Source organism: Bombina bombina, chromosome 3 (genome assembly GCF_027579735.1).
Source record: "Bombina bombina isolate aBomBom1 chromosome 3, aBomBom1.pri, whole genome shotgun sequence".
Taxonomy (NCBI): Eukaryota; Metazoa; Chordata; class Amphibia; order Anura; family Bombinatoridae; genus Bombina; species Bombina bombina.
The window spans coordinates 655010303-655037932 of NC_069501.1; the positions used below are offsets into that span (position 1 = coordinate 655010303).

At 38.3% G+C, this 27630-nt stretch overlaps 1 protein-coding gene across 1 annotated transcript in view; it reads left to right on the forward strand.

The window, feature by feature from the left end:
- DOC2B (double C2 domain beta) overlaps nt 1-20811 on the forward strand; it is a 1640761-nt gene extending 1619950 nt beyond the window's left edge. The window contains exons 7-9 of the mRNA XM_053707380.1: nt 6991-7072; nt 10982-11078; nt 20675-20811. Coding sequence (XP_053563355.1) covers nt 6991-7072; nt 10982-11078; nt 20675-20811 — 316 coding nt within the window. The remainder of the gene's footprint in view (nt 1-6990; nt 7073-10981; nt 11079-20674) is intronic.
- The last annotated feature ends 6819 nt before the right edge of the window (nt 20812-27630 follow it).

A 27630-nucleotide genomic window follows, 5' to 3' on the forward strand; every position in this document is an offset into this window, starting at 1 on the left:
AAAAATAATATACTAATTGACACATGTGTAAACTTATAAGAAGGTGAAGGCACATGTTTTGAATTATGAGGAATTGTGGCTTCTAATTAGGTATTAAATATAGTGTATAGCAATGTATTGATTAATAAAACTTTTGGCTATTTGGATGATATCATATGATTGTAGTTTAAGACAGTTCATATCAATGATAGTGTTTTATAATAAAACATAATGCAAGGTAAAAAAAATAGCTTTTTAAGATGCAATTTAGAAGGTTGATGTGTTTATGTAATGAATGAATAATCATTCTTTTTGAAAATAGAAATCCTTTTCTGTAATGTTAGGTCTGATTTTCTAACAGCTTATATAGCTTCCTAAAATGTTATTTTAACATCATTTTTTAAACTATGGTTTCTATAGCAACAGTCTGGTTGGTGATTGGTTACGGTCAGTGTAAATATATATGAAATTGTTATACAGATTATTAGTGATGTCGCGAATAGTTCGCCGGCGAATAGTTCCCGGCGAACATAGCTTGTTCGCGTTTGCCGCGGCGGGCGAACATATGCGATGTTCGGTCCGCCCCCTATTCGTCATCATTGAGTAAACTTTGACCCTGTACCTCACAGTCAGCAGACACGTTACAGCCAATCAGCAGCAGACCCTCCCTCCCAGACCCTCTGTGATGTCCTGTTTTATGCAGGAAATTATGCAGTGTTCTTAAATTAAGGGTTTGTTGCTCTTTTAATGAATAAAACAGGCAGTATGATTTGAACTACCTGTTAGATCATTGGTGAGACTTTTACTGATAGAAAACTTCGTAGATGCCAAACAGAAGCAAGGAATATTTGAGTAGAAACAATTGTTGTAATATAAGTAAGGAACATAAAGCGAACAGTTCAGAATAATGATAGAGGTAATATGTATTTTGATACACTTTGTGAAAACATCAGTAGTTGATTCTTGTTGTAGCAATTCTCAGAAATGACTTCACGCACTCACACACTCATACATAAAAATATATACAGCACAGACAGACTATGGTAGTAACCGGTAGATTCAGAAAGGTAATGCGGATGTTTTCCAGAGAGTGACAAGGTAAGAACAGATCCTTTGTAAATGGATTAAATATTACCTTAAGTTTGAAGAGAGCGGTTTTACCTCTGTGACCGGTATACAGCGATTAGTGTGAGTGCGGCTTCCGGAACGCTGCAAGTAGATCCGGTGCTCCTTGATTCGGTTTGAAGAAAAATTAGAATTCCGGTAGAATGAGAAAATAACTTTGAAAGTAAAGTGTACAACAAAATATCCTAGCTTACTACTCCTGTTCAGAGAGAAAGAAATTGAAGCAAGTTAGATATTATCAAAAGTAGAATCACAGCAGTAGGATGCGATCAGATAAGCTGCAAAGAGAAAACAATTTTCAGGCAAGGAATGATGGTTCAGGTGTGCCTGATATAGGGTGGAGGAAAGGTAGGCGGGATATACCTTAAAGGTATATCACACCCTCCCATCTCCTGGACAGCATCCATTTTAGATTAATTCGGAAGCTGCATTCTTAGTGAGAGGAGGGACAGTGTAGCTGCTGCTGATTTAATAGGGAAATCGATAGCTAGGCTAGTGTATTCAGTGTTCACTACAGTCCTGAAGGACTCATCTGATCTCTGCTGTAAGGACAACACCCCAAAAAGCCATTTTTAGGGCTAGAACATCAGTCTGCTTTTTTTTTTTTTTTTTTTCCTGTGTAATCAAATTGCAGTTGCCTGCCTGCCAGCGTGTGTCAGGCTCACAGCGTATACTGTGCCCACTTGCCCAGTGCCACCACTCATATCTGGTGTAACAGTAGTGTACATTTAAATAAAACAACACTTTTTTGACTGTGAAATAATAGCAGACAGCTGCCAGTACCCAAGATGGCCGCCAATAAGGCAGATGGGGAGGGTTAGAGAGCTGTTTTGGGGGGGATCAGGGAGGTTGAGGTCTAAGGGGGGATGCTACACCACAGCATATGTAAATATGTTAAAAAAATAAAAAAAATTAAAAACCTTTTATTTTAGTACTGGCAGGCTTTCTGCCAGTACTTAAGATGGCGGGGACAATTGTGGGGTGGGGGAGGGAAGGGAGCTGTTTGGGAGGGATCAGGGGGTCTGATGTGTCAAGTGGGAGGCTGATCTCTACACTAAAGCTAAAATTAACCCTGCAAGATCCCTACAAACTACCTAATTAACCCCTTCACTGCTAGCCATAATACACGTGTGATGCGCAGCAGCATTTAGCGGCCTTCTAATTACCAGAAAGCAACGCCAAAGTCATATATGTCTTTGCTATGCGAAGGGGATCCCAGAGAAGCATTTACAACCATTTGTGCCATAATTGCACAAGCTGTTTGTAAATAATTTCAGTGAGAAACCTAAAATTGCGAAAAAAATTAAGTTTTTTTTAAATTTGATCGCATTTGGCGGTGAAATTGTGGCATTAAATATACCAAAATGGGCCTAGATCAATACTTTGGGTTGTCTACTACACTACACTTAAGCTAAAATTAACTCTACAAGCTCCCTACATGCTCCCTAATTAACCCCTTCACTGCTGGGCATAAAACACGTGTGGTGCGCAGTGGCATTTAGCAGCCTTCTAATTACCAAAAAGCAACGCCAAAGCCATATAAGTCTGCTATTTCTGAATAAAGGAGATCCCAGAGAAGCATTTACAAACATTTATGCCATAATTGCATAAGTTGTTTGTAAATAATTTCTGTGAGAAACCTAAAGTTTGTGAAAAAGTGAACAATTTTTTTTTTATTTGATCGCATTTGACGGTGAAATGGTGGCATGAAATATACCAAAATGGGCCTAGATCAATACTTTGGGATGTCTTCTAAAAAAAAGATATACATGTCAAGGGATATTCAGGTATTCCTGACAGATATCAGGGTTCCAATGTAACTAGCGCTCATTTTGAAAAAAAGTGGTTTTGAAATAGCAAAGTGCTTCTTGTATTTATTTCCCTATAACTTGCAAAAAAAGCAAAGAACATGTTAAAATTGGGTATTTATAAACTCAGGACAAAATTTAGAAACTATTTAGCATGTTTGTTTTTTGGTGGTTGTAGATGTGTAACAGATTTTGGGGTCAAAGTTAGAAAAAGTGTTTTTTTTCCATTTTTTCCTCATATTTTATAATATTTTTAATAATAAATTATAAGATATGATGAAAATAATGGTATCTTTAGAAAGTCCATATAGTGGCGAGAAAAACTGTATATAATATGTGTGGGTACAGTAAATGAGTAAGAGGAAATTACAGCTAAACACAAACACTGCAGAAATGTAAAAATAGCCCTGGTCCTTAAGGGAAAGAAATTGAAAAATGGTCTTGGTCCTTAAGGGGTTAAAAAAAAAACTAGAAATTTGACTGTGAAATAATAGCAGTCAGTTTCCTTCACGCGTGTGCATTTCAGGGCCTGCCAGGGCACAGTGTCACACCAGTGCAACTCATATCTGGTGTAACAGTAGTGTACATTAAAAAAAAATACAATTTTGACTATAATAGATTGAATAGCAGTTAGTTGTCTGCAAGCGTGTGTGTCAGGCCTACAGCGTCTACTCTGCCAACTTCTGCCAGTGCACAGTGCCACTCATATATGTTGTCACAGTAGCTTGCACGCATAGTACCACTAATCGGAAAAAAAATGACAGGCAGAGGCAGGCCACCCCGCAGGGGCCGTCGTGTTCGTGATGCTTTGATTTCCTTTGGCCCTAGAATAATGCCCAGTGTTCAGAGGCCACGTAGCCTGAACTCGAAAAGTTCTGAGGCCATAGTTGACTGGCTAACACAGGACACCTAATCTTCTACAGCTTCCGCTCGGAACCTTGGTGCACCATCCTCCTCCAGCTTAGCTTCGGGCACCTATCAAGTTACCACTTGCCCGCCTGCCGCCACCACCAACACTAGCACCACAGCCGCTTCACTTGATCTGTCAGAGGAGTTATTTACACATCAGTCGGAAGAAATGAGTGATTATTGCCAGAGGATGTAGATAACAGGGATATGTCTCAGTCAGGCAGCATTACACACATGGACGTACGGTGTGATGATGATGATGTTGTACCCGCTGTGGGAGTTTGGTCTGTCACTGTGAAGCGGGCGTAACCCTTACACTACCTGATCGATACAACATCATACCTGATGTTTTAAAGCACGTTATTCCAAACAATTTAGGAATGTTAGGTGATTTATGCCCTTTATGGATTAAAACCAGACTCTGCATCAACTATGTAATTTTCCATGGGAGTTTTGCCATGGACCCCCCTCCGGCATGCCACAGTCCAGGTGTTAGTCCCCTTGAAACTAGTTTTCCATCACTATTGTGGCCAGAAAGAGTCTCTGTGTGTTTTAAAATTTGCCTGCCTATTGAAGTCTATGTCGGTTCGCCCGGTTCGCCCGTTCGCAAACATTTGCGGAAGTTCGCGTTCACCGTTCGCGAACCCAAATTTTTATGTTTGCGACATCACTACAGATTATCCTATGACTAAGTGCTAAATGCCGCACAGCACGAAACGCGTAAGGATTTTTCCCTTTTCCTCCAACATGCTGAATATTTTTTTAATTTTGTGAATAAAGATGGATGTTTTAATGATTTCTTGAGTCACTGGACTGCTGTCATTTTTCTTCAGTCAAAATGCTTTTAGCTTGAGCATGGGTATTTAATCCCAACAGAGGGTCTATGTTAGATAACTACAATTTAAAAACATACTGCTTTGTATGATGTACTTTACATATATCTCCATAAACATGAAAATATGAACCATATCAGTATTAATAATTACTATTTAGTGCAGTGCTATTAATTATAATGTATACCCACTTCGAGAGATATATGCTAAAAAAAAAAAAAAAACTTATTATGTCAACCTGGTTCCATCTTGTTTTTTCTAAAGTTTTCCTAGCATAAGAAATGGCTATATTGGTTATCCAGATCCAAACACTGCATATTTGTTAAAACTATTATATTCTATTTATGCAGAAACAAAATATGAACCATAGTTAGTTCAACTGATGCTTTTATCATCATATATGAATTTATGTAGAAAGTGAAAAATGTATCTAGTATTTTCTTATTACCCCTTAGAGCAGAGCTTTCCAAACTTTTCATGTTGGTGACACACTTTTTAGACCTACATCATTTCGCGACACGGTAATTAATTCAGTTGTACTAGCAAACAGGAGGTTAAACTAACTTGTTTTAAAATATACGGACAGATACATAAATTATATAATAATAATATGTATTTACAAGTAACAGTATGTATGTGCAAGAATTAAAAAAAAGTTTAGTAACACCAATAGCTACTTACTATTTTAATGAGATTTATGAGGTTGATGGAATGAACACAATTTCTGAATATTTGGTGGAATATTAGATAAAGATACTCGGATTTCATCATCAAGCATTTTTAAGCTTCCACTTCCTATCCATATATCAAGAGCAGGAGCAGCAATGCACTACTGGGAGCTAGCTGCAAAAAAAACCCTCTGACTTCAGCTCAGCGTTTAAGCTGCTGCCCTCAGAGTTCCGTGAGCCCTACTGACTACTGCCCGTGCTGCAAACACACTGCTGTCCCACTCACTGACTACACATGCAGTCACAAGCAAATTAAGGAGACTACACGTGCAGTCAGGAACCAATGTGCCGCCAAAGCCGCCAATGGGAATAGTTTCAGTTCCCACTGAGCTGCACCAATTGTTTAAGATGATCTGTGACCCACTAGGTATCAATCATGTGTCAACCATGTGATATGCATAGCAGGCAGGCCGAAAGTCAGAAACCAAAAAAAAATTTTTTTTTAAAAAATTAAATTTAAAAAAAATTGTGCTGAAGCAGTGACACACCTACACACTGCTGCCGACACACTAGTGTGTCCCGACACACAGTTTGGAAAGCACTGCCTTAGAGTATGAAATGTGCGGTCTTGTTAAAAAAAAAGAAACAACTAGTGTATATAAGACCAATTTAAAATTATCTTCAAAAGCCTAGAGTGCTGAATCAAAAGCAGTATTTTTTTCTCACTTTAATATTATATATTATGTCATAAAAGTAGAAAAAAATATAAGCCCTGCTCAAACGTATTGACATCTAAAGTGGAAATCTGTATATGCTTCCTGAAACCTTATTGTGTCCTTTTTTATTCTTTATAAGAACTATGGTGGTTTCCTACAGTACATTTTAATTCTTTTGTATAATTATCTGGTAAAACCTGTGTTGTCCTGTAATGGTCTTTTACAGTCTGCTTTTTAGTCTATAATGAGCTCCTACCATGTGTTTATGCCAAGACAATAATGTGCTTCTGCAGGCTGTTTTGAACCTATAATAAGCCTCTGCAATGTGTTTGTTTGGATAAAGTATAATGCACTGTGACAGTCTGTATTTTATTTGTATTCTTGATTACTAAACCCAACTCAAGACTGTTCTGTGACATAAGGACATGAAAAAATAATTAAGTGATGCCAAATTGGTAAACAATGATTTTCTTTCCTAGTTTATAAATTAGGAAGTAGTTTATTTGCTAATAATTGTCTATTTTAAATATATCTACTTCGTTTTCTCACATTTTTCTTTCAAAACAATGACAAAAGGTTAATGCTGAGGGGACATTGTGTTTGTTTCTTTCGCTAATGAAACAAATATATTTTCTGTTTTGCCTTACAGGGTATCATTAAAAAAAAAAAAAACTAACTCTGAACAGAATGTTGAGGTTCTTTTGATTTTTCTTTTTAAAGTATGACAAATAAAATTAACTTTTTTAATTTTTTTTGGTTTATTATTTTCTATTCTTCTTCCTAAAGTTGTGTCAGCAAATAGAACATCTGCTAGCAAGAGAGCCAGCTGTCTGGGACATCAAGCTAAAATGTGCTTTAGTATTCAATAAGAAGAAATCCTCATAACAATATATTTACTTTCCTTATTGATTCATTGCACTATAATATATATAGATTTTCTATTCCTGTCCAGATACTTAAAACCAGATGAGGACAAGAAATCAAAACACAAGACTACAGTGAAGAAGAAAACTTTAAATCCAGAGTTCAATGAGGTAAGAATTTTGAATAAATCTTGTGGGTAAATAAGATTAAATACTGCAGTATTCTCTTGAAGAAGATTTTGAATTGAGTGTTTTTTTTTATCATGCTAAGAAGAGACAGTGTAGGATATGTGCATATTGTTTTTCAACAAGGAATACCAAGTGAACAAAGCCCAACTGAAAATAGAAGTGAATTTAATAGTTTCTTAAAATGACATGATCTATCTGAATCATGCAAGTTTAATTTCAGCTGTCCTATCCCTTTAATATTTCTATCTTGTAGCCTAAAACTTGCAAGATACTTCAGAAGGTCCAGCAGAGATAACATGCACAGATTATATAATTACAGTTGTGAGAAAACTACATACAAGCCAACCAAATTATTTATTTTAGACCTCTAATACCATTAAGACCCAGAATAAATAATTCAGTTGTAAAAGTTGTATTTCTTAGTAGAGTGGAATAAATCTCTAATTTAATTGAGCACCATATTGTACCACAGTGCATGCACTCAAAAACACTCAATAAATTCACTTCTATTTTCAGTTGAGCTTCGTTCACTTGGTATTCCTTGTTGAAAAACAATATGCACATATCCTACACTAATGGGAGCTAGCTGCTGATTGGTGCCTGCACACATGTGTCTCTTGTGATTGGATAACTAGATGTGTTCAGATAGCTCTCAGTAGTGCATTGCTGCTCCTTCAGCAAAGGATTACAAGAGAATAAAGCAAATTTGATAATATAAGTACATTGGAAAGTTGTTTAAAATTGTATGTTCTATTCAAATCATGAAAGAACATTTTGGGGTTTCCTGTCCCTTTTAAATATCACATTTTAGTTTGCATTTATTTCAAAAAGAGGATATTTTTGTGCTTGGTGCTACCATGTTAACCCTTGTAGCTTCCTGCTTTCCAGAGAGACCCATTAATTTATAGTCTCAGGTTCATCCAATTACTGAGCGAATGTAATGAGGATTGAGCTTTGAGAGGTGTGAAAGTTTCTACTTTGCAGAACTCACTAAACTAACCTTTTGTCAATCAAGGCCAGTGTGTCCATTCAAACACACTAATTTTGTGTAAAGTACAAACCCTAACAATTGTTATTATATAAACTAAATACAGGGAAGGAGATTTGCTTATTATCTTCACAATAGTGTGTGTCGGTAGTGATTATCCATATCAAAAATACAATTACTGTAAAAACTGTAAGAAGATGCAATAATTTTACCTCAGATATCACTTATGTAACTTTTGATAGTAAGATGGGGTTTATTATGAACAACATTCCAATATGTATAGTACAAAATAATGCATAGCAACTTTAAAAAAACAATGATAATGATTTGACATTGGACATTTGACATGGGAATGTCATTAAAGCTTTAAAGGGACACTGAAGCCAATTTTTTTTTCTTTTGTGATTCAGATAGAGCATGCCATTTTAAGCAACTTTCTAATTTACTCCTATTATCACATTTTCTTAATTCTCTTGGTATCTTTATTTGAAAAGCAAGAATGTAAGTTTAGATGCCGGCCCATTTTTGGTGAACAACCTGGATTTTTCTTGCTGATTGGTGGATAAATTCACTCACCATTAAACAAGGGCTGTCCAGGGTTCTGAACCAAATATTGGCTGGCTCCTTAGCTTAGATGCCTTCTTTTTCAAATAAAGATAGCAAGAGATGAATGAAGAACGAAGAAAAATTGATTATAGGAGTAAATTAGAAAGTTTCTTAAAATTGCATGCTCTATCTGAATCACAAAATAAAAAAATTGGCTTCAGTGTCCCTTTAAGTAAAAGTTATTGATCTTCTTAGGGAGTCATATAATAGAGACAGTTAATCTGCAATAGAGCATGTGATTTAATACACTTATGACTGCATATATTATAATGAGGATATTCACAGAATGTAACACTTATCAGCAATCCTAGTCCATCCTTCAAGAGAGAGTTTTTTACCTTCTGGTTAGGTTTTTAGATATTTCCCTTTCCGTTAGTACTACTTGTGAATTTATCTCTTGGTTGATAAATGTCTACTTTTGCTGGACTCCAGAATTAGGATGTAAACTGCTAATCAGTGAAGCAAAGCAGACAGGATATAACCCTGACAATTATTATAGAAATAATTCTGCATACACTAACTTTGCTGATATTACCACCCTGTGGTACAAATCAAGTAAAATAAATTAAAGTTTATCAGAATCAAATAACAATAAACATGAGTCTTATTAGTGAGTTTCTCAAGACCTGTCATTCTTAAAACATAATTTACTAGAGATTCTACCAGTTATTAAATGGATTTTCATAAAGCAGAAATTTGGCAACTATGTTCCAGTAGTTTTTTTTCCATATATTTCCACATTGATTCACATTTCTGCAGAAAAAATATTTGCTTCTTGCAAAATATGACTTGTAACAGAAGAGATAAAAAAACTGTTAAACATCTCTAAGCTTGAGTTAAAGGGAAAGTAAATGTTGTTCAAGATGTTACATAAGGTTAACCTTTGTATGAAAACATTTTTCAAAATACCTATCCTTATGTTACATAATTCTGCACATAGCGCAGAATTATCTAATATCTTAAAAAAATGTTTGCTAACCCTCCAAGCAGCCTATCATGAGCTTGTGTCAGCCAGCCTATCTGACATTCCACCCAGATCTATCTTTAGTGTCAATACTAAGGGCTAGATGTATTAACGCTGAGGCGTACAGGGGCGCATATACGCGCCCCTGTACGCCTCAGCTCGCCTGTGGTGGGAAGAAATTACCCGCAGGTATTCGCCATTGCACACGAGCGCAATTTTGCGCTTGAGTGCAATCCCTCCCCCTGCCCGCGCACAGCCAACCACGCGCGGGCAGGAGCTGTCAATCTCCTCGGTCGGACTCGACCGAGGAGATTGAATTTTGCCACATTAGAGGTGGGGTGAGGCTAGGGAAGCGGCGGTCTGGTGACCGCTGCTTGATAAATGACGGCGAGCAAGTGCAGCCGTAGGGTGTTAATAAATCTAGCCCTAAGGGTGTGATGATCTAAAGCTGTTGTCAGTACTGCAAGGTTCTTCAAACAATTTGAAATTGTAATTTGAGAGCTGCTTATCTAGTTATGTGGGGTTCTTGATGTGAAGGAGAGACGCATACATTGCAAAATAAAACCTCAATGATTATGCGTAATTTCTCTCCATGCCGGCAAGCTTATTATAATCAGGTCCTAAGAGAGGGAAGTATCAAGCTCTTGAAAAAACATGAAATAGTCTATTCTTAGTCTTTACAAGTTTAAATAAAAAAATAATTTTACCTAAACATGCCAGAATACCAATAATATCTTTCTAAGTATCAAGGTCTACTACTAGCCCAACATGAGATCAAAAAGATAAAAAAATAAAGACAAAGTTGGGCTAGGGAAGGCCTCTGACACTAGCTAAACATATACTGAGCTTTAGCATACAGCTCAAATGGATATGTAGCAAGTGTGCTTCTTGTCCCTGCTTCTCTGCAACTGAAATGCTCCAAAATCATCTTCTATTTTTGTCTTAAGGTATTTTTGTTATCAGAAAACCATTAAGCATGATGAATTAACGTTTTACTTTTCCTTGAATTAAAAGTTTTCTTTACCATACACTTTCACATAAAAAAAACAAGAATAAGTTAAGCAGACCATATAAAACAACAAGTAGTGACCCTACACTTACACAACATCACCTCTCCATTTATGAGATATCTAGACAAAATAATAACTACTACAATAATAATAATTAAGGCAATCTATTGCAATAGGGCCTCAGGCAGATATCAAGGTACTTTCATGGTCCTAAAAACATCAGTTGAACACAACTTACAGATCTTATTTTGCCTGATTTGTTTTGTTGAATATAAGATCTAGTAAGAAATGTCTCAACTATAATATTATCTCTTTTTATTTAGGAGTTTTGTTATGAAATAAAACACAGTGACCTTGCAAAAAAGACCTTAGAAGTCACAGTATGGGATTATGATATTGGGAAATCAAATGATTTTATAGGTAAGTGGAATTTTTTTTTAAACAATTGATGTTGTATCACAACATTGTTGATTAATATGGCCTAATGCAAAATGTGTTACTAGTTCACTTTGCAATATTATAGTACTTTCCACTTGTCTTATTACATTAACTACTGTAAATTCTTAAAGGGACACTGAACCCAATTTTTTCTTTTGTGATTCATATAGAGCATGCAATTTTAAGTAACTTTCTAATGTACTCCTATTAACAAATATCTTTATTTGAAAAGCAAGAATGTAAATTTAGATGCCGGCCCATTTTTGGTGAACAACCTGGGTTGTTCTTGCTGATTGGTGGAGAAATTCACCCACAAATAAACACGTGCTGTCCAGAGGTGTGAACCAACAATTGGCTGGCTCCTTAGAATAGATGCCTTCTTTTTCAAATAAACGGCTAGATTACGAGTCTTGCGTTATAGGTAAAAAAGCAGCATTAAGCCTCATAACGCTGCTTTTTTTACTACCGCTGCTATTACGAGTCTTGCAGATTTACGGGCACTGCACACTTTTTTGGCCTTACCACAAATCAACTTACGCAAATTGCATGTAATCTTTTTTCTATGGGACTTCCATAGCGCCGGTATTACAAGCTTATCCTGGGAGGCCAAAAAGTGAACGGTACAGCCTACCCCGTCAAGATTCGTACCGCATTTTAAAGTCAGTAGTTATGAGTTTTACACTACAACACTGTAGCATAAAACTCATAACTAAAGTGCTAAAAAGTACATTAACAGCCATAAACTACATATTAACCCCTAAACTGAGGCCCTCCCGCATCGCAAACACTACAATTAAACTATTAACCCTAATCTGCCGCTCTGGACATTGCTACCACTATAATAAACATATTAACCCCTAAACCCCGCACTCCCGCCTCGCAAACATTAGTTAAATATTATTAACCCCTAATCTGCTGTCCTTAACATCGCCGACACCTACCTACATTTATTAACCACTAATCTGCCGGCCCCAACATCGCTGCTACTATATTAAATTTATTAACCCCTAAATCTAAGTCTAACCCTAACACCCCCTAACTTAAATATAATTAAAATAAATCTAAATAAATCTTACTATCATTACATAAGTAATTCCTATTTAAAACTAAATACTTACCTATAAAATAAACCCTAAACTAGCTACAGTATAACTAATAACTAATAGATTACCTGTATACACTTGATATTGTAATGTACTTGAAATTCTTTGTAATCTCTTAATGAGTATATTGTATTTTCTTTCTAGTCTGTGATTTGCTTTTTGCATCCTCAATAACAAAAAAAAAAAAAAAAAGTATATATGTTATATTTGTTCTACATATTCTATGGTTCATATACAATATTGTCTAATGTACAAATAAAAATTGTGTAACACCCTGTGAGTAAAAAACACAACTGGAAAACAAAATCCCATTATAAATATGTGAATAAAAACAAAAAAACAAAAACATATTTACCCCTAATCTGCCGTCCCTAACATCGCTGCCACCTACCTACATTTATTAACCCCTAAACTGCCCCCACCCAATGTCGCCGCCACTATATTAAATTTATTAACCTAAGCCTAACCCTAACACCCCCTAACTTAAATTAATTAAAATAAATCTAACTAAAGCTTAGGGTTTATTTTTATTTTAAACGGAAGTTTGTATTTATTTTAACTAGGTAGAATAGTTACTAAATAGTTATTAACTATTTAATAACTACCTAGCTAAAATAAATACAAATTGACCTGTAAAATAAAACCTAACCTGTCTTACACTAACACCTAACCTAACCCTACAATTAAATAAATTCCCTAAATTAAATACAATTAACTAAATTCAAAACAATTAGCTAAATTACAAAAAAAACAAACACTAAATTACAGAAAATAAAAAACAAATTACAAGATCTTTAAACTAATTACACCTAATCTAATAGCCCTATCAAAATAAAAAAGCCCACCCAAAATAAAAAAAAAACCTAGCCTAAACTGAACTACCAATAGCCCTTAAAAGTGCCTTTTGCGGGGCATTGCCCCAAAGAAATCAGCTCTTTTACCTGTAAAAAAAAAATACAAACAACCCCCCCAACAGTAAAACCCACCACCCACACAACCAACCCCCCAAATAAAACTCTAACTAAAAAAACCTAAAATCCCCATTGCCCTGAAAAGGGCATTTGGATGGGCATTGCCCTTAAAAGGGCATTTAGCTCTATTGCGGCCCAAAGCCCTAACCTAAAAAAAAAAAACACCCAATACATCCTTAAAAAATCCTAACACTAACCCCCGAAGATCCACTTACGGGGAGAAGTCTTCATCCAAGCGGCAAGATGTCCTCAACAAAGCCGGCAGAAGTGGTCCTCCAGACAGGCAGAAGTGGTCCTCCAGACGGGCACAAGTGGTCCTCCAGACTGGCAGAAGTCTTCACCCAGACAGCATATTCTATCTTCATCCTTCCGACGCGGAGCGGCTCCATCTTCAAGACATCCGGCGCGGAGCATCGTCTTCCAACGACGACTACCCGACGAATGAAGGTACCTTTAAGTGACGTCATCCAAGATGGCGTCCCTTAGATTCCAATTGGCTGATAGAATTCTATCAGCCAATCGGAATTAAGGTTGAAAAAATCCTTTTGGCTGATGCAATCAGTCAATAGGATTGAACTTCAATCCTATTGGCTGATCCAATCAGCCAATAGGATTGAGCTTGCATTCTATTGGCTGTTCCAATCAATCAGTCTTCCAATTCGTTGAAGACTTCTGCCCGTCTGGAGGACCACTTCTGCCCATCTGGAGGGCCACTTCTGCCGGCTTCGTTGAGGACATCTTGCCGCTTGGATGAAGACTTCTCCCGGTAAGTGGATCTTCGGGGTTAGTGTTAGGATTTTTTTAGGGTGTATTGGGTGGGGGGTTTTTTAGGTTAGGGCTTTGGGCCACAATAGAGCTAAATGCTCATCCAAATGCCCTTTTCAGGGCAATGGGTAGCTTAGGTTTTTTTAGTTAGGGTTTTATTTGGGGGGTTGGTTGTGTGGGTGGTGGGTTTTACTGTTTGTATTTTTATTTTTTTACAGGTAAAAGAGCTGATTTCTTTGGGGCAATGCCCCGCAAAAGGCCCTTTTAAAGGCTATTGGTAGTTTAGTTTAGGCTAGGGTTTTTTTATTTTGAGTGGGCTTTTTTATTTTGACAGGGCTATTAGATTAGGTGTAATTAGTTTAATGATCTTGTAATTTGTTTTTTATTTTCTGTAATTTAGTGTTTATTTTTTTTTTGTAATTTAGCTAATTGTTTTGAATTTAGTTAATTGTATTTAATTTAGGGGATTTATTTAATTGTAGGGTTAGGTTAGGTGTTAGTGTAAGACAGGTTAGTTTTTATTTTACATGTCAATTTGTATTTATTTTAGCTAGGTAGTTATTAAATAGTTAATAACTATTTAGTAACTATTCTACCTAGTTAAAATAAATACAAACTTGCCTGTAAAATGAAAATAAACCCTAAGGTAGGTTAGGTTAGGTGTTAGTGTAAGACAGGTTAGGTTTTATTTTACAGGTCAATTTGTATTTATTTTAGCTAGGTAGTTATTAAATAGTTAATAACTATTTAGTAACTATTCTACCTAGTTAAAATAAATACAAACTTCCCTTTAAAATAAAAATAAACCCTAAGCTTTATTTAGATTTATTTTAATTAATTTAAGTTAGGGGGTGTTAGGGTTAGGCTTAGGTTTAGGTTAATAAATTTAATATAGTGGCGGCGACATTGGGGGCGGCAGATTAGGGGTTAATAAATGTAGGTAGGTGGCAGCGATGTTAGGGACGGCAGATTAGGGGTAAATATGTTTTTGTTTTTTTGTTTTTATTCCCATATTTATAATGGGATTTTGTTTTCCAGTTGTGTTTTTTACTCACAGGGTGTTACACAATTTTTATTTGTACATTAGACAATATTGTATATGAACCATAGAATATGTAGAACAAATATAACATATATACTTTTTTTTTTTTTTTTTTTATTGAGGATGCAAAAAGCAAATCACAGACTAGAAAGAAAATACAATATACTCATTAAGAGATTACAAAGAATTTCAAGTACATTACAATATCAAGTGTATACAGGTAATCTAAAAGGGAAAATAAGCATTAGTAAACAGCTCTAGTATACAAAAGTGATTTACCAATTTAAATGTAAACCTTCTAATGAACTTGGGAGGCCACTCTTGGACCTCATACATAAGCAGAATAAAACGGTTAGAGAAGTTTATCATGGAATAAGGGAGACCACTTTTGGGCCTCAAAGCAAACCTCTTTTTTTGTTTTAATAATTAGCTTAAGTAGTGCACACTATAAATAGCTAATTATAAAGTGTGAGATAGCATAAACAATGAGAATATATGTAGGAAGTAATTTATGTTGGTATGCACATGAGAGACCCACAAGTGTATAAGAGAACTACTCGTATTAGGTATAGAGTTATATAGCATTGATTAACTCGAAGAAGATTGCTGTAGATCCTCTGCTATGAGGAATTTATGAGCCATTGGGATTGTGAGATAGAGGCATGTTATATTTTAAATGCACAATACTAGGTGTAGAATTAGGTTTAAGGTCTATAGTATTATTGGTAAATTATGTGTTATGGGAATATAATTGTCGATGTTGGAGATGTGCAACAAGCTGAAAAAGTGGGTGGACAGGAGGATCTGCTAAAAAATAGGGAACTTGTTCAATTGACTTATATCCAGGCGAGTACTGCTGTAACCTAGTAGGAAGCTTTTAAAGTTTTCCAGGGAGGCTCCTATCTCTAATTCAAGGTATCCTATATAAATAGGGGTTCTGAACAGGTAAATGTACTAGTAGTTAGGTAGTTAGGCCAGGGGGAGTACCCTAGTCAAAATTGTGCTGGGCTTCCAGGTTAAGAATATTTTCAAATGACCACTGGAGGAAGCAATTACTGGATAATAGCAATCAGGCTTATAGACAGATAATGTGTATAATCACAAACCTTATAAGATGGCTTAAGAGCCAAATATATTATAACCAATAGCTATTGCAGGCTTTAAAAGTTTGGATATAAAAGAATAGGTATAAACATATTCCAACCTGTGCACATTAACTAGAGTTGCAAAATAAATTATATCTATGAAATTAAACTAGCATTAGACCTTAGACTAGAAAAAGTGAGCACATTATACAATAATATACGAGTAGTTAACTATACCTCAGACAGCTTATAAAGTATTGTCTCTGGAGTATTCAAAGTAAATCGTCATGTATAGAAACACTGCAATGAGCAATTTCTAAAGCAGGTAAATTGAAAGAAGAACATTTGCAACAGTTAAATATAGGTTGAAACACAAGCCATGAGCACATAATAAACAACATATCAGACTTTATAAAAGCTAGCCTATTCCAGAGCGGTTATTCAGATGAAGGTGCTCTGTTGATACTAGTCCGTCATCCAGGATACTGTTTGTGCCTGTCGGCATCTAGAAAGTCAAGGCTAATAGCAAAAATACCTTATTTGGCGGTAATTCAAGCTGAATGATGCTATTAAAATCAGTGATACCACTATCCAGTGCATTGCAGAGAATTAATAACCTCACAGGGTGATCCGCTTGTAAAGGCAAATACTCACGTTTCCCATATCTAGGTTAGCGACATGAGTCAATAGTTCTCTTTGCAGAGCCGCTGTATGATTTAATTGTCGAGTTCCATGAAACTGAGTGTGGGTAGGTCAAGGCACACAATTCTTAATGAGTCGTTGAGCCATGTAAGACTATGGCTGAGCTTTGCACGCCCTGATTGCGGATCCCCTCTCCTGTTAACTGGGAAGTGTCTCCTATGAAACCTCCGCTTGCAGCCATCTCCAGATTGTCAGGGTGCTCGAAAGTCTCACGGCTCCCGGTCCTGCTCTCAGAAGCATGAGAGGTACGATAGACTACTGACGGTAAGGGATCTTCATTGAGATGTGGCTTATTAGGTGGGGGCATAGTTGTGAGGGCTAAGTATAGAATCAAGGGTGCGGAATTCCCATTAACACAGCTCCTAATCCATTTTAAGGGAAATTATATACATACTTCGTGTTCAAAGCCGGCAGAAGTGAGATGGAAGATAGCTCAGAGTTCTATATACTGCAGCTGTTCCCTGTATTGTCATATCGGTCTAGCCCACACCCTGTCTGATATAACATGGGGCACTCTTTAGGACAATTAAGGTAACTAGCTGCTTTCGCTCAGGAGATATAAATCTGAAGCCACTAGAAGAATAGGGGACCTTTGGACCTGTACTGTCCGGAGCCGTGGAAAGTCTACTTGTCTGTAGCAAAGTATTATCGATGCCCTTAGGTTGCTGCGGTGCCGCATCATCTATGAGGGGAGAAAGGATCAAAGGCTTCTCTATGACCCACGAAGGGTCATCTGTGTATGGCCATCGGGCATCTTCTGCAGCAGAGGGACAGGCGTAGGAGCACGCAGGTAAGCAGGGACACCAACCTCTTGCAGAAGGGCTGTTGTAGGTGTTCGGTCTAGAGAAGTGCCCAATACTGGTTTAGCTAGCGGTCCTCCTCCAGATTCGGCCCCGCTTAGGGACTCTGTTTTCTGTAGCGACCATGTGGAGGTCGGCAGCTTCAAAATCTGGCATAGTTCCAGCTCCAACTCTTCAAAGTGTTTCTTGAGGAGAGAATGTATCTCCCCTTCCCACTGGTCGACTGCGGTCATTACTGATTTCATGTTGTGAAACTGCCTATGTAGCGAGTGGTAATCTGTTACTGCCCCAGTAGGACAGGGTGAGACTCCCCACAGTTTTAATCCTATTGCAGGATATCATAACCCCGGAGTTCGGGGGGGTAATATCACGGCAGCCCCAGACCTACACTCCAAAACCCACACAGAATCTGCTTTTGTTACACAAAGTACTGCGCATTTATAAAAAATGGCTTCCAGTCCTGAGAGTAGGTCTGTCACGTAGCTGACTCAAAGAACATAGGCAGGAACACCGTCCAACTATCCACTCTTAGAATATCTGTTCACTTCAACAAATATCTGGTTCTGAGGAACAAATATTAAGATTTTGCCAAAGGTAACTTATAACAAAAAGATTGAGATTCAGAGAGCTTCACTGAGACGTGTCTTGCCGCATTGAGTGTAGGCTCCGCTCCCCAGGGGTAAATATGTTTATTATAGTGGCGGCGATGTTGAGGGCGGAAGATTAGGGGTTAATAAATATAATGTAGGTGTTGGCAATGTTTAGAGCAGCAGATTAGGGGTTAATAAGTATGATGTAGGTGGCGGCGATGTCCGAGCGGCAGATTAGGGGTTAATAAATATAAATGTAGGTGTCAGTGATGTCGGGGGCGGCAGATTAGAGGTTAATAAGTATAAGATTAGGGGTGTTTAGACTCGGGGTTCATGTTAGGGTGTTAGGTGTAAACATAAAATGTGTTTCCCCATAGGAATCAATGGGGCTGCATTACTGAGCTTTACGCTCCTTTTTTGCAGGTGTTAGACTTTTTCTCAGCCGGCTCTCCCCATTGATGTCTATGGGGAAATCGTGCACAAGCACGTACAACCAGCTCACCGCTGACTTAAGCAGCGCTGGTATTGGAGTGCGGTATGGAGCACAATTTTGCTCTAAGCTCACTTCTTGCCTTTTAACGCTGTGTTTCTGAAAACCTGTAATACCAGCGCAGTAGGTAAGTGAGCGGTGAGAATAACGTGCAAGTTAGTACTGCACCCCTCATAACGCAAAACTCATAATCTGGCCGAAAGATAGTAAGAGAACGAATAAAAATTGATAATAGGAGTAAATTAGAAAGTTTCTTAAAATAGCATGCTCTATCTGAATCACGCAAGAAAAAATTTGGGTTCAGTGTCCCTTTAAATCTACACCACCAAACTGTAGATTTTACAGTGAAATAAAGGTTTTACAGCTACAAAGTCATGGTGAAACATAAGTGATTTCTTAGACCACTGGTAACACAACCATAAATAATTGTGCAAACATTAATACAAGTGCTACAAGATATAGTATCTGGGTCTTAATCATTTTGAGTGATAATTATGTTTACTTTTTTGTTTCCTTTGCTACAGCTCTAGTTACAAGTCATTTTATTTCACTAATCTCTTTAAATCAATGTTTCCCCTCCATCATCTTTAAATGTTTCTAAAACTAGGTATAGTATATAGACCAAGACTAAAGAATGCCCTTGAAAACCCTGGAAGGTCACAGTTAGCCGTTTGTTGTTTGCTGAGCCAAATTCCTTTCAATCCAGTGAGACTACTATAACAAAACAGACATGATTATATAACAATTAGACCCATTTACAGAACCCATTTTGGGAATATGTTTACTAAGTGATGTGGTTGCAATTATTGTTTTTCTGCGTTGCTAGCGGTTCTCGTTCACTGTACAATGTATCATGCATTGGGCACTTATTATTATTATTATCGGTTATTTGTAGAGCGCCAACAGATTACGCAGCGCTAACTTACCACAACTATATATATATATATATATATATATATATATATATATATATATATATATATATATATATATATATATATATATATATATATATATATATATATATATATATATATATATATATATATATATATATATATTAATAGCAGGAACACCCACTGGAGACTGGGAAAGATAAGTAAAATAAGTTAATTTCAAGCATGAGCGCACCTGAACAGCCTGAGGAATGCCCATGAATCCAGCCCAATATGTACCTAATCCTCTCAAAGTCTGCTGCCATATATTTTAGTACATGCATTTATTTGTAGGAAATAATTTTTAGTGAATTTTTCAATTATTCCTATTTTAGTCATACTGACAATATGAAATATGATGTACACATTACTGTTTCATATTACTTAGTTCTGGAACATCCATTCATTCTGCAGAGTTACTTCAGCGCTATGCACCAGGGAGATAAACAGTCAAACACAGAAAAGTTATTAACATGAAAGAAACACTCAACCAGGAACAAAAAATTATTGTGCTTTGGAAATTTACCACCTAGGAAACTTCTTATGTAGCTCAATTGTGCTTTTCATAAAGAAGAACATTCCGGAAGTATACAAGTCTAATCCCACTAAAAAGGACATTCCAGTTGCAAAATACCAATTCTCCTCTGTGGCCTTTACCTGTAAGGAAAGTTCTCTTTTGTAAAAATCACAAGAAAGCTAAAAAAAAGGCTGCATTCTTAGTGGCGCTATCCCATAGAACAAGCTACTGAGCTCTGTCAATCCTCTGTTTAGTACTTGGTTTTTCTGTTATTTAAAACACAAAGAAGATGTCATAAATATATATATTTATATTAGTAGCGATGTTGTTGTTGCCCCTTTATTGTGAAGGACCTTAAACTATCCTCTTCAAACCAGATGATCAGACTGCTCCATGGTCTTATCTATTTTTTTTACATGCTTTATCTAGTACACCTCTTCTCCTTCATCAATTAGAAAGCCAAAATGCTTATAATAGGAAAAATATACATATGGTTTTGTTTGACAAGGTCATCAAATTAATATTATCCTAATGTTCCATCAAAGCAAATATATATCTGTATATATTTTTTTTCACAGGTGGAGTAGTTTTGGGAATTAATGCAAAAGGCGAACGTCTTAAACATTGGTTTGACTGCCTGAAAAACAAAGACAAGAAAATTGAACGCTGGCACACTTTAACAAACGAGCTACCAGGAGCTGTTCTCAGTGATTGACGGGAGTCTCTCATTCTGTGTTTTAAAAGCACAGCTATACAGGAACAAGACACAAGCTATGCCTTTGGCCTTGCCTCAGTTTACTGTTTATAAGAAATAAAGGAAAGGCCCTAGTCACTTCTTTTTAAGGTTTGTTCATAAAGCTGCAATTGTGTCATTGGGAGCAATACCGCACAGAAAGCCTTTGTTGGCTTCAATGCAATAGTGCCCCATTCAGCACTATTGTAACTTAATGAATAGCTGCCTGCCATCACTATAACTGAGTTACAATGTCATCCATTTCTTGTTTAAATCTCATTATTCTTACCTAAAGAAATAATTCCATGCCTTCACCTATCTAAAGCAAAAACCAAGAAGGTTATAGTAGATGTTCATGGTTAGTAATTCAACATAATAGACCATTATACGTGTAGTACACACTTTTCACAACCCCAGGAATTTCTTTTTCAATTAAAAAAATGTTGGCACCTTAAATATACAATTAACGTCAAACTTACAAGGAACCATATTATAACCTCAATTTCATAGGGGAGTGATGCAAAGTTAACCATTCTGTGAATGAATGATTGCTTGCTTATTTATTTAACTCTTAGTTAACAGGTATCTGATATTTCTTTGTTATATTCAAATTATTTGCACAATAAACTCACTGTCCTAGCACTGAAATAAAATAGCATTGACCTGCAACAGAGGTAAAGAGTCAGACATTATCCAGCAGTTTTCAGCTACATTTGAAATATAAGAACCCAAATAAAATTTCTATTTCAATTCTCACCTGAAGCACCATTTCATAAATATTTTTAAGGTTTAATTATGGTGAAAGAAAGGTGGAATAGCATGAATGGTTTAAACGCAGCATTTATAACAGCTTTGAAGCTCTATAAATATCCTGTAGTGGTCTAGATCAGACATCCTCAAACTTGGCCCTCCAGAGGTTTTGGAACAACATTTCCCATGATGCTCAACCAGCTGATATGCTGGATGAGGATCATGGGAAATGTAGTTCCAAAACCTCTGGAGGGCAAAGTTTGAGGATGTCTGGTCTAGATCTTACATTTTCCCAGAACTTTATTGGTATATCTCTGTAATGAACAGTGCATTACTTTAAACAACAAGTAGTCACAGATTTCCAATAGTTTCTTTACATCAAATATCCTTATTCCAATCTAGCGCCTCATGTGTTTTTGTTTAGGCCTTTCAAATTCCAAACCTTTCTAATCCATTTAAAAATCCAACAACAACTTATTTATCCCATGTATTGCAAAGGGACAATTCAACAGCAATATTCCAATCCATAAAAAAATAAATTTCCAGCAGTCAATCATGGTATAATATCCTGGGCCTGTTGAAAACTGATTTTGTCTGTTTCTAGGGGAATTTATTGGCTGTTTACACATTTTTTCCAGTTTTAAAGTTGTTTCACATGCCCTGCCCTTGCGTTAATAGGATAAGACCAGCCCTCTTTCCCCTTTAAGAGTCAGATTACAAGTGGAGCGATAGCAGTTACTCGCAAGCGATAAGGGGTTCATCGCTGGTGTTTGCGCACATCGAGTTTTCCACTTGTATTACAAGTTGAAAGTAAACATGATCGCTTGAGCGCAATCACGATTTACGCTAGAATGATTACTGAGTCCTCAGAGCTCTAGTTAACTGTTTCGCAAAACAAAAAAGTGTCACAAAACACATCAAAAATACATTACAAAGTACAGTTATAATAACACTATCTAATAAAAAATATATATTTTTAAAATATTGCACAAAAACGTTATAAGGGCTCAAAGATATGAGGTCTCACGTGTTAGGGAAAAAAAGGCAGGTAAAGGGCTTTAACATAGATATATATATATATATATATATATATATATATATATATATATATATATATATATATCCTATACTATAAAAGGCCAAGTGTGTTTGTCCGAAGCTGTCATGCACAGTAGAGACAGCACGAGGACAAACACACCTGGCCTTACAGTCCCTAAGTCTCTGCAGTGCAAGCAGAAGTGGGCGTGGTCTAACATGGGCTGGGGCGTGGCCGAGTGTGGCAGGGGGCATGGCCGAGCATGAAGGGGGCGGGCTCAGGTGGGCCCGTGAAAGGCCGTGCAGACTGAGACTCTGAGAGCTCAAAACAGCTCAAAAAAGGGGAGAGAGGGGGTAGGGAAAAGATAAGAAAGGTGAGAGAGAGATCAAGAGGGGAAAGAGAGATCAAGAGGGGAGATAAAGAGAGCACAAGAGAGGGAGCAAAAGAGAGGGAGAGAGACAGCAAAAGAGAGGGGGAGGGAGAGCAAAAGAAAGGGGAGAGAGAGATCAAAAGAGAGGGGGGGAAGAGAGAGGGGGGAGGGGAGGGGGGAGAGAGAGAGGGGGGAGGAGAGAGAGAGGGGAGGAGAGAGAGAGGGGAGGAGAGATAGAGAGAGGGGAGAGAGAGGGGTGAGAGGGAGAGAGAGGGGGGGGAGAAAGGGAGGGGAGGGAGAGAAAGAGGGGGGAGAGAGAGGGGAAGGGAGAGAGAAGGGGGGTAGGGGGAGAGAGAGAGAGGGTGGAGGGAGAGAGAGAGGGGAGGGAGAGAGAGAGGGGAGGGAGAGAGAGAGGGGAGGGAGAGAGAGAGAGAGGGGAGGGAGAGAGAGAGGGGAGGGAGGGAGAGAGAGAGGGGAGGGAGAGAGAGAGAGGGGAGGGAGAGAGAGAGGAGACAGAGAGGGGAGGGGGAGAGAGAGGGGATGGGGAGAGAGAGAGAGGGGAGGGGGAGAGAGAGAGGGGGGGGAGAGAGAGAGAGGGGAGAGAGAGAGAGAGAGAGAGAGAGAGAGAGGGGGGAGAGAGAGAGGGGGGAGAGAAAGAGAGGGGGAGAGAGAGAGGGAGAGGGAGAGAGAGGGGAGAGAGAGAGAGAGAGAGGGGAGAGAGAGAGAGGGGAGAGAGGGGAGAGAGAGAGAGGGGAGAGAGAGAGGGGAGAGAGAGCTAGAGGGGAGAGAGAGAGGGAGAGAGAGAGATAGAGGGGAGAAAGAGAGATAGAGGGGATAGAAAGAGGGGGGAGAGAGAGAGGGGAGAGAGAGAGCGCAAAAGAGAGGGGGGAGAGAGCGCAAAAGAGAGAGGTGAGAGAGAGAGAGCATAAAAGAGAGGGGTGAGAGAGAGCGCAAAAGAGAGGGGGAGAGAGAGTGCAAAAGAGAGGGGGAGAAAGAGAGCGCAAAAGAGGGGGGAGAGAGAGAGCGCAAAAGAGGGGGAGAGAGAGAGAGCGCAAAAGAGGGGGGTAGAGAGAGAGCACAAAAGAGGGGGGAGAGAGCGCAAAAGAGGGGGGAGAGAGAGCGCAAAAGAGAGGGGGAGAGAGAGAGCTCAAAAGAGAGGGGGAGAGAGCTCAAAAGAGAGCTGGAGAGAGAGAGCTCAAAAGAGAGGGGGAAAGAAAGCGCAAAAGAGAGGGGAAGAGAGAGCAAAAGAGAGGGGGAGAGAGAGAGCGCAAAAGAGGGGGGAGAGAGAGCGCAAAAGAGAGGGGGAAGAGAGAGAGCTCAAAATAGAGGGGGAGAGAAAGCGCAAAAGAGAGGGGGGGAGAGAGAGAGCAAAAGAGAGGGGGAGCGAGAGAGCGCAAGGGGTGGGACCGCTGTACCCTGCAAAAAATGGCCCTTGTGAACGGGTTTTAGGACTAGTATATATATATATATATATATATGTCTAAAGATGCATGTGTTTGTGTGTCTGTGTGTGTGTATGTAAATATGTATTTATGTGCAGGCAGTCCCCAGGTTACAAACAAGATAGGTTCTGTAAGTTTGTTCTTAAGTTGAATTTGTATGTAAGTTGGAACAGGCACTTTTTTTAGGTGAAACTCTAGCCAAACATTTTTTTAGTTTTGGATAGCATAGGGAAAAGTTTGTTTTGCGATCTGTGCCCCTGTTCAGAACATTTGGCATCACTTTCTGTCCTTGTGACAATTGGATTTTGAGTATTTTAGGTTATTCTGGAAAGAAGAGTTGGTGATAAAGCTCTATTTTCTCTGTTTGTAAGTACGAGTTGTACTTAAGTCAGATGTCTGTAACCCGGGGACTGCCTGTATTTGCATGTGTATATATGTATTTACAGACATATATACACATATAAACACATAAATATATATATATTCATATATAGACATATATATATATATATATATATATACACACACACACACATATATATATATATATATATATATATATATATATATATATATATATATATATATATATATATATATATGTGTGTGTGTGTGTGTGTGTGTGTGTGCATTGGAGCCATTTGCAGTTAAGTAGGTGAAAACATGTAAAATCATATGTATGCAATATTCATATTTAATAAAGTGTTATACTGTGTATTTACTATAAATATTTTACATTCCAATGTTCTGCACTTACAGAATATGTTCTAATTATTTCTTAATAGATATTCCTATTTATATCTATATATATCTATACATATATATTATCATATTATTTACATATTTACAACGTAGATCTCACTGCTTTAAAAAGTAGAACACAGGCTCTCTGAGCCCTGGCTCTGTGCACCCTGTGCTCAAAGTGGCTCTCTGTTACAAGTGGCAAAGCTGCTAACTGGATTAGAAACTAGAGGGGAAACTGCATTCCCACTAAAAGGTAATCCTTACTAACTATGCACCTGCACAATGTATTTTTTGCTCTTTCTGTCTGCCCTTCTCCTAAAACTCTCTACATTGCCCTATAACAATAAACCCCACATTATTCATATCTTACCCTCCCTTCTCTCATCCCCAATAGCGTCCTCTCATGAACTACTCTGTCTCATTAAAAATACTTCCCTATCTAACTCTCCTGTATCTAATCATACACGTTCCTACATGTCTCACTCTCACCTTCTGTCACTCACACTGCTACTACTGCTTGCTGCTGGTGACGTCTCTCCTAACCCTGGCCCTGCAGTAATCACCACACTTCCACGCTCTCACTCAGTCTCCCACAGTAAAAACCCTAGGTCACGCAATCCTAGTAATCTCATCTCCATTAACCCACAGCGCTTATCCCCTATCTTTTCTTGTGCTCTCTGGAATGCTCGCTCGGTCTGCAACAACGGTTTAGTACCTGTTTGTTTCCAGCGCTTTTAACCTTTTAGCAATTACTGAAACCTGGCTATCTTCCTCTGACACTGCTTCCATATCTGCTCTCACTCACGGAGGTCTCCATTTTAGCCACACACCTAGGCCAGGTGAGAGACATGGTGGCGGTGTTGGGATCTTACTCTCTGATATACAGGCTAAACCTGCACAACGTGGATCCTCTCCAACATTCCAACCTTATTCAAAAGGCTCCCCTACACTTCCACAATATCCTGACCTTGCTACAACCCACTGTAACGATACTCTCTCCTCTGCACTTGGCACTCTTGCTCCTCCCCAACTATGCCAAGCCCCACGTCATCTGCTTCAGCCCTGGCACTCTCAGCAAACATGCTACTTACAAGAATGCTCCCGCACTGCTGAACGTGTCTGGAGGAAATCCCGCTCTGAACCTGACTTTGTCCACTATAAGTTCATTCTTTATCCTTACACCCCTGCCCTTCACTTAGCTAAGCAAACCTACTTCTCTTTTCTTATATCTACTTACTCCTCAAATCCTAAATGACTCTTCTCCATTTTCAACTCTTTTCACTACCCACCTGCACCACCCCCTTCATCTGCATTTAGTGCTCAAGACCTAGCTGACTACTTTTTCAATAAAACACTTACCATCCAAAGCAACATCCCAAACTAAGCCTGCAGTCTCCCAACTTTGTCCCCAGTCACCCCTCTGCCACTCTTTGCACCCTCCCCCCAACAACTGAGAATGAAGTGGGTTCCTTATTGTCTTCCTCACACCTCCCTACCTGCCCACTTGACCCTATTCCTTAACATCTAATACCATCCCTGTCTTCCACCCTCGCTCCAGCCTGTTACTCACATATTCAACCTATCTCTTTCTACCGGTTCATTTCCATCTTTCTTCAAACATGCAAAGGTCATCCCCATCCTCAAAAATCCTCCCTCAACCCCAATTCACCTGCAAACTACCACTCCATATCACTGCTTCTACTAGCTAGTTTTTGATTGCCTAAACCACTTCCTGTCCTCTAACTAATTGCTTGACCCCCTGCAATCTGGCTTCCATCCGCAACACTCAACTGAGACTGCCCTCACCAAGGTTACTTAACGATCTCCTTTCTGTGAAAAACAATGGCTACTACTCTATACTCATCTCACTTGACCTCTCTGTTCCCTTTGACACTGTTGATCATCCCCTCCTCCTACGGACTACCAGCTCTATTCAGTTCTGTGACACTGCCCTCTCTTGGATTCCCTCATATCTCTCTAATAGATCCTTCTCTGTCTCTTTTGCTGGTAACTCCTCCTCTATACTGCCTCTGTCTGTTGAAGTACCTCAAGGCTCTGTTCTGGGTCCTCTACTCTTCTCTATTTACACTTCTTCACTGAGTAAATGTATCAACAGCTATGGCTTCAACTATTACCTCTATGCTGATGATACCCAGATCTACCTATCCACCCCTGCACTCTCTCCTTCTGTCAATTCTCACATCAGCAACTGCTTATTTGGCATTCTTCCTGGATGGCCTCTTACCACCTAAAAATAAACATGTCCAACACTGTGCTACTTACAATCCCCCCTCTAATTCTACTCCAGTTTCTAGATTGTCTATCACTGTTGGTGGCACCACTATCTCCCCATCACCCCAAGTCTGCTGCCTTGGAGTCGCACTTGACTCAAATCTTTCCTTTATTCCCCATATCCAATTGCTCTCTTCATCCTGCCGCAACCAACTATGCAATATCTC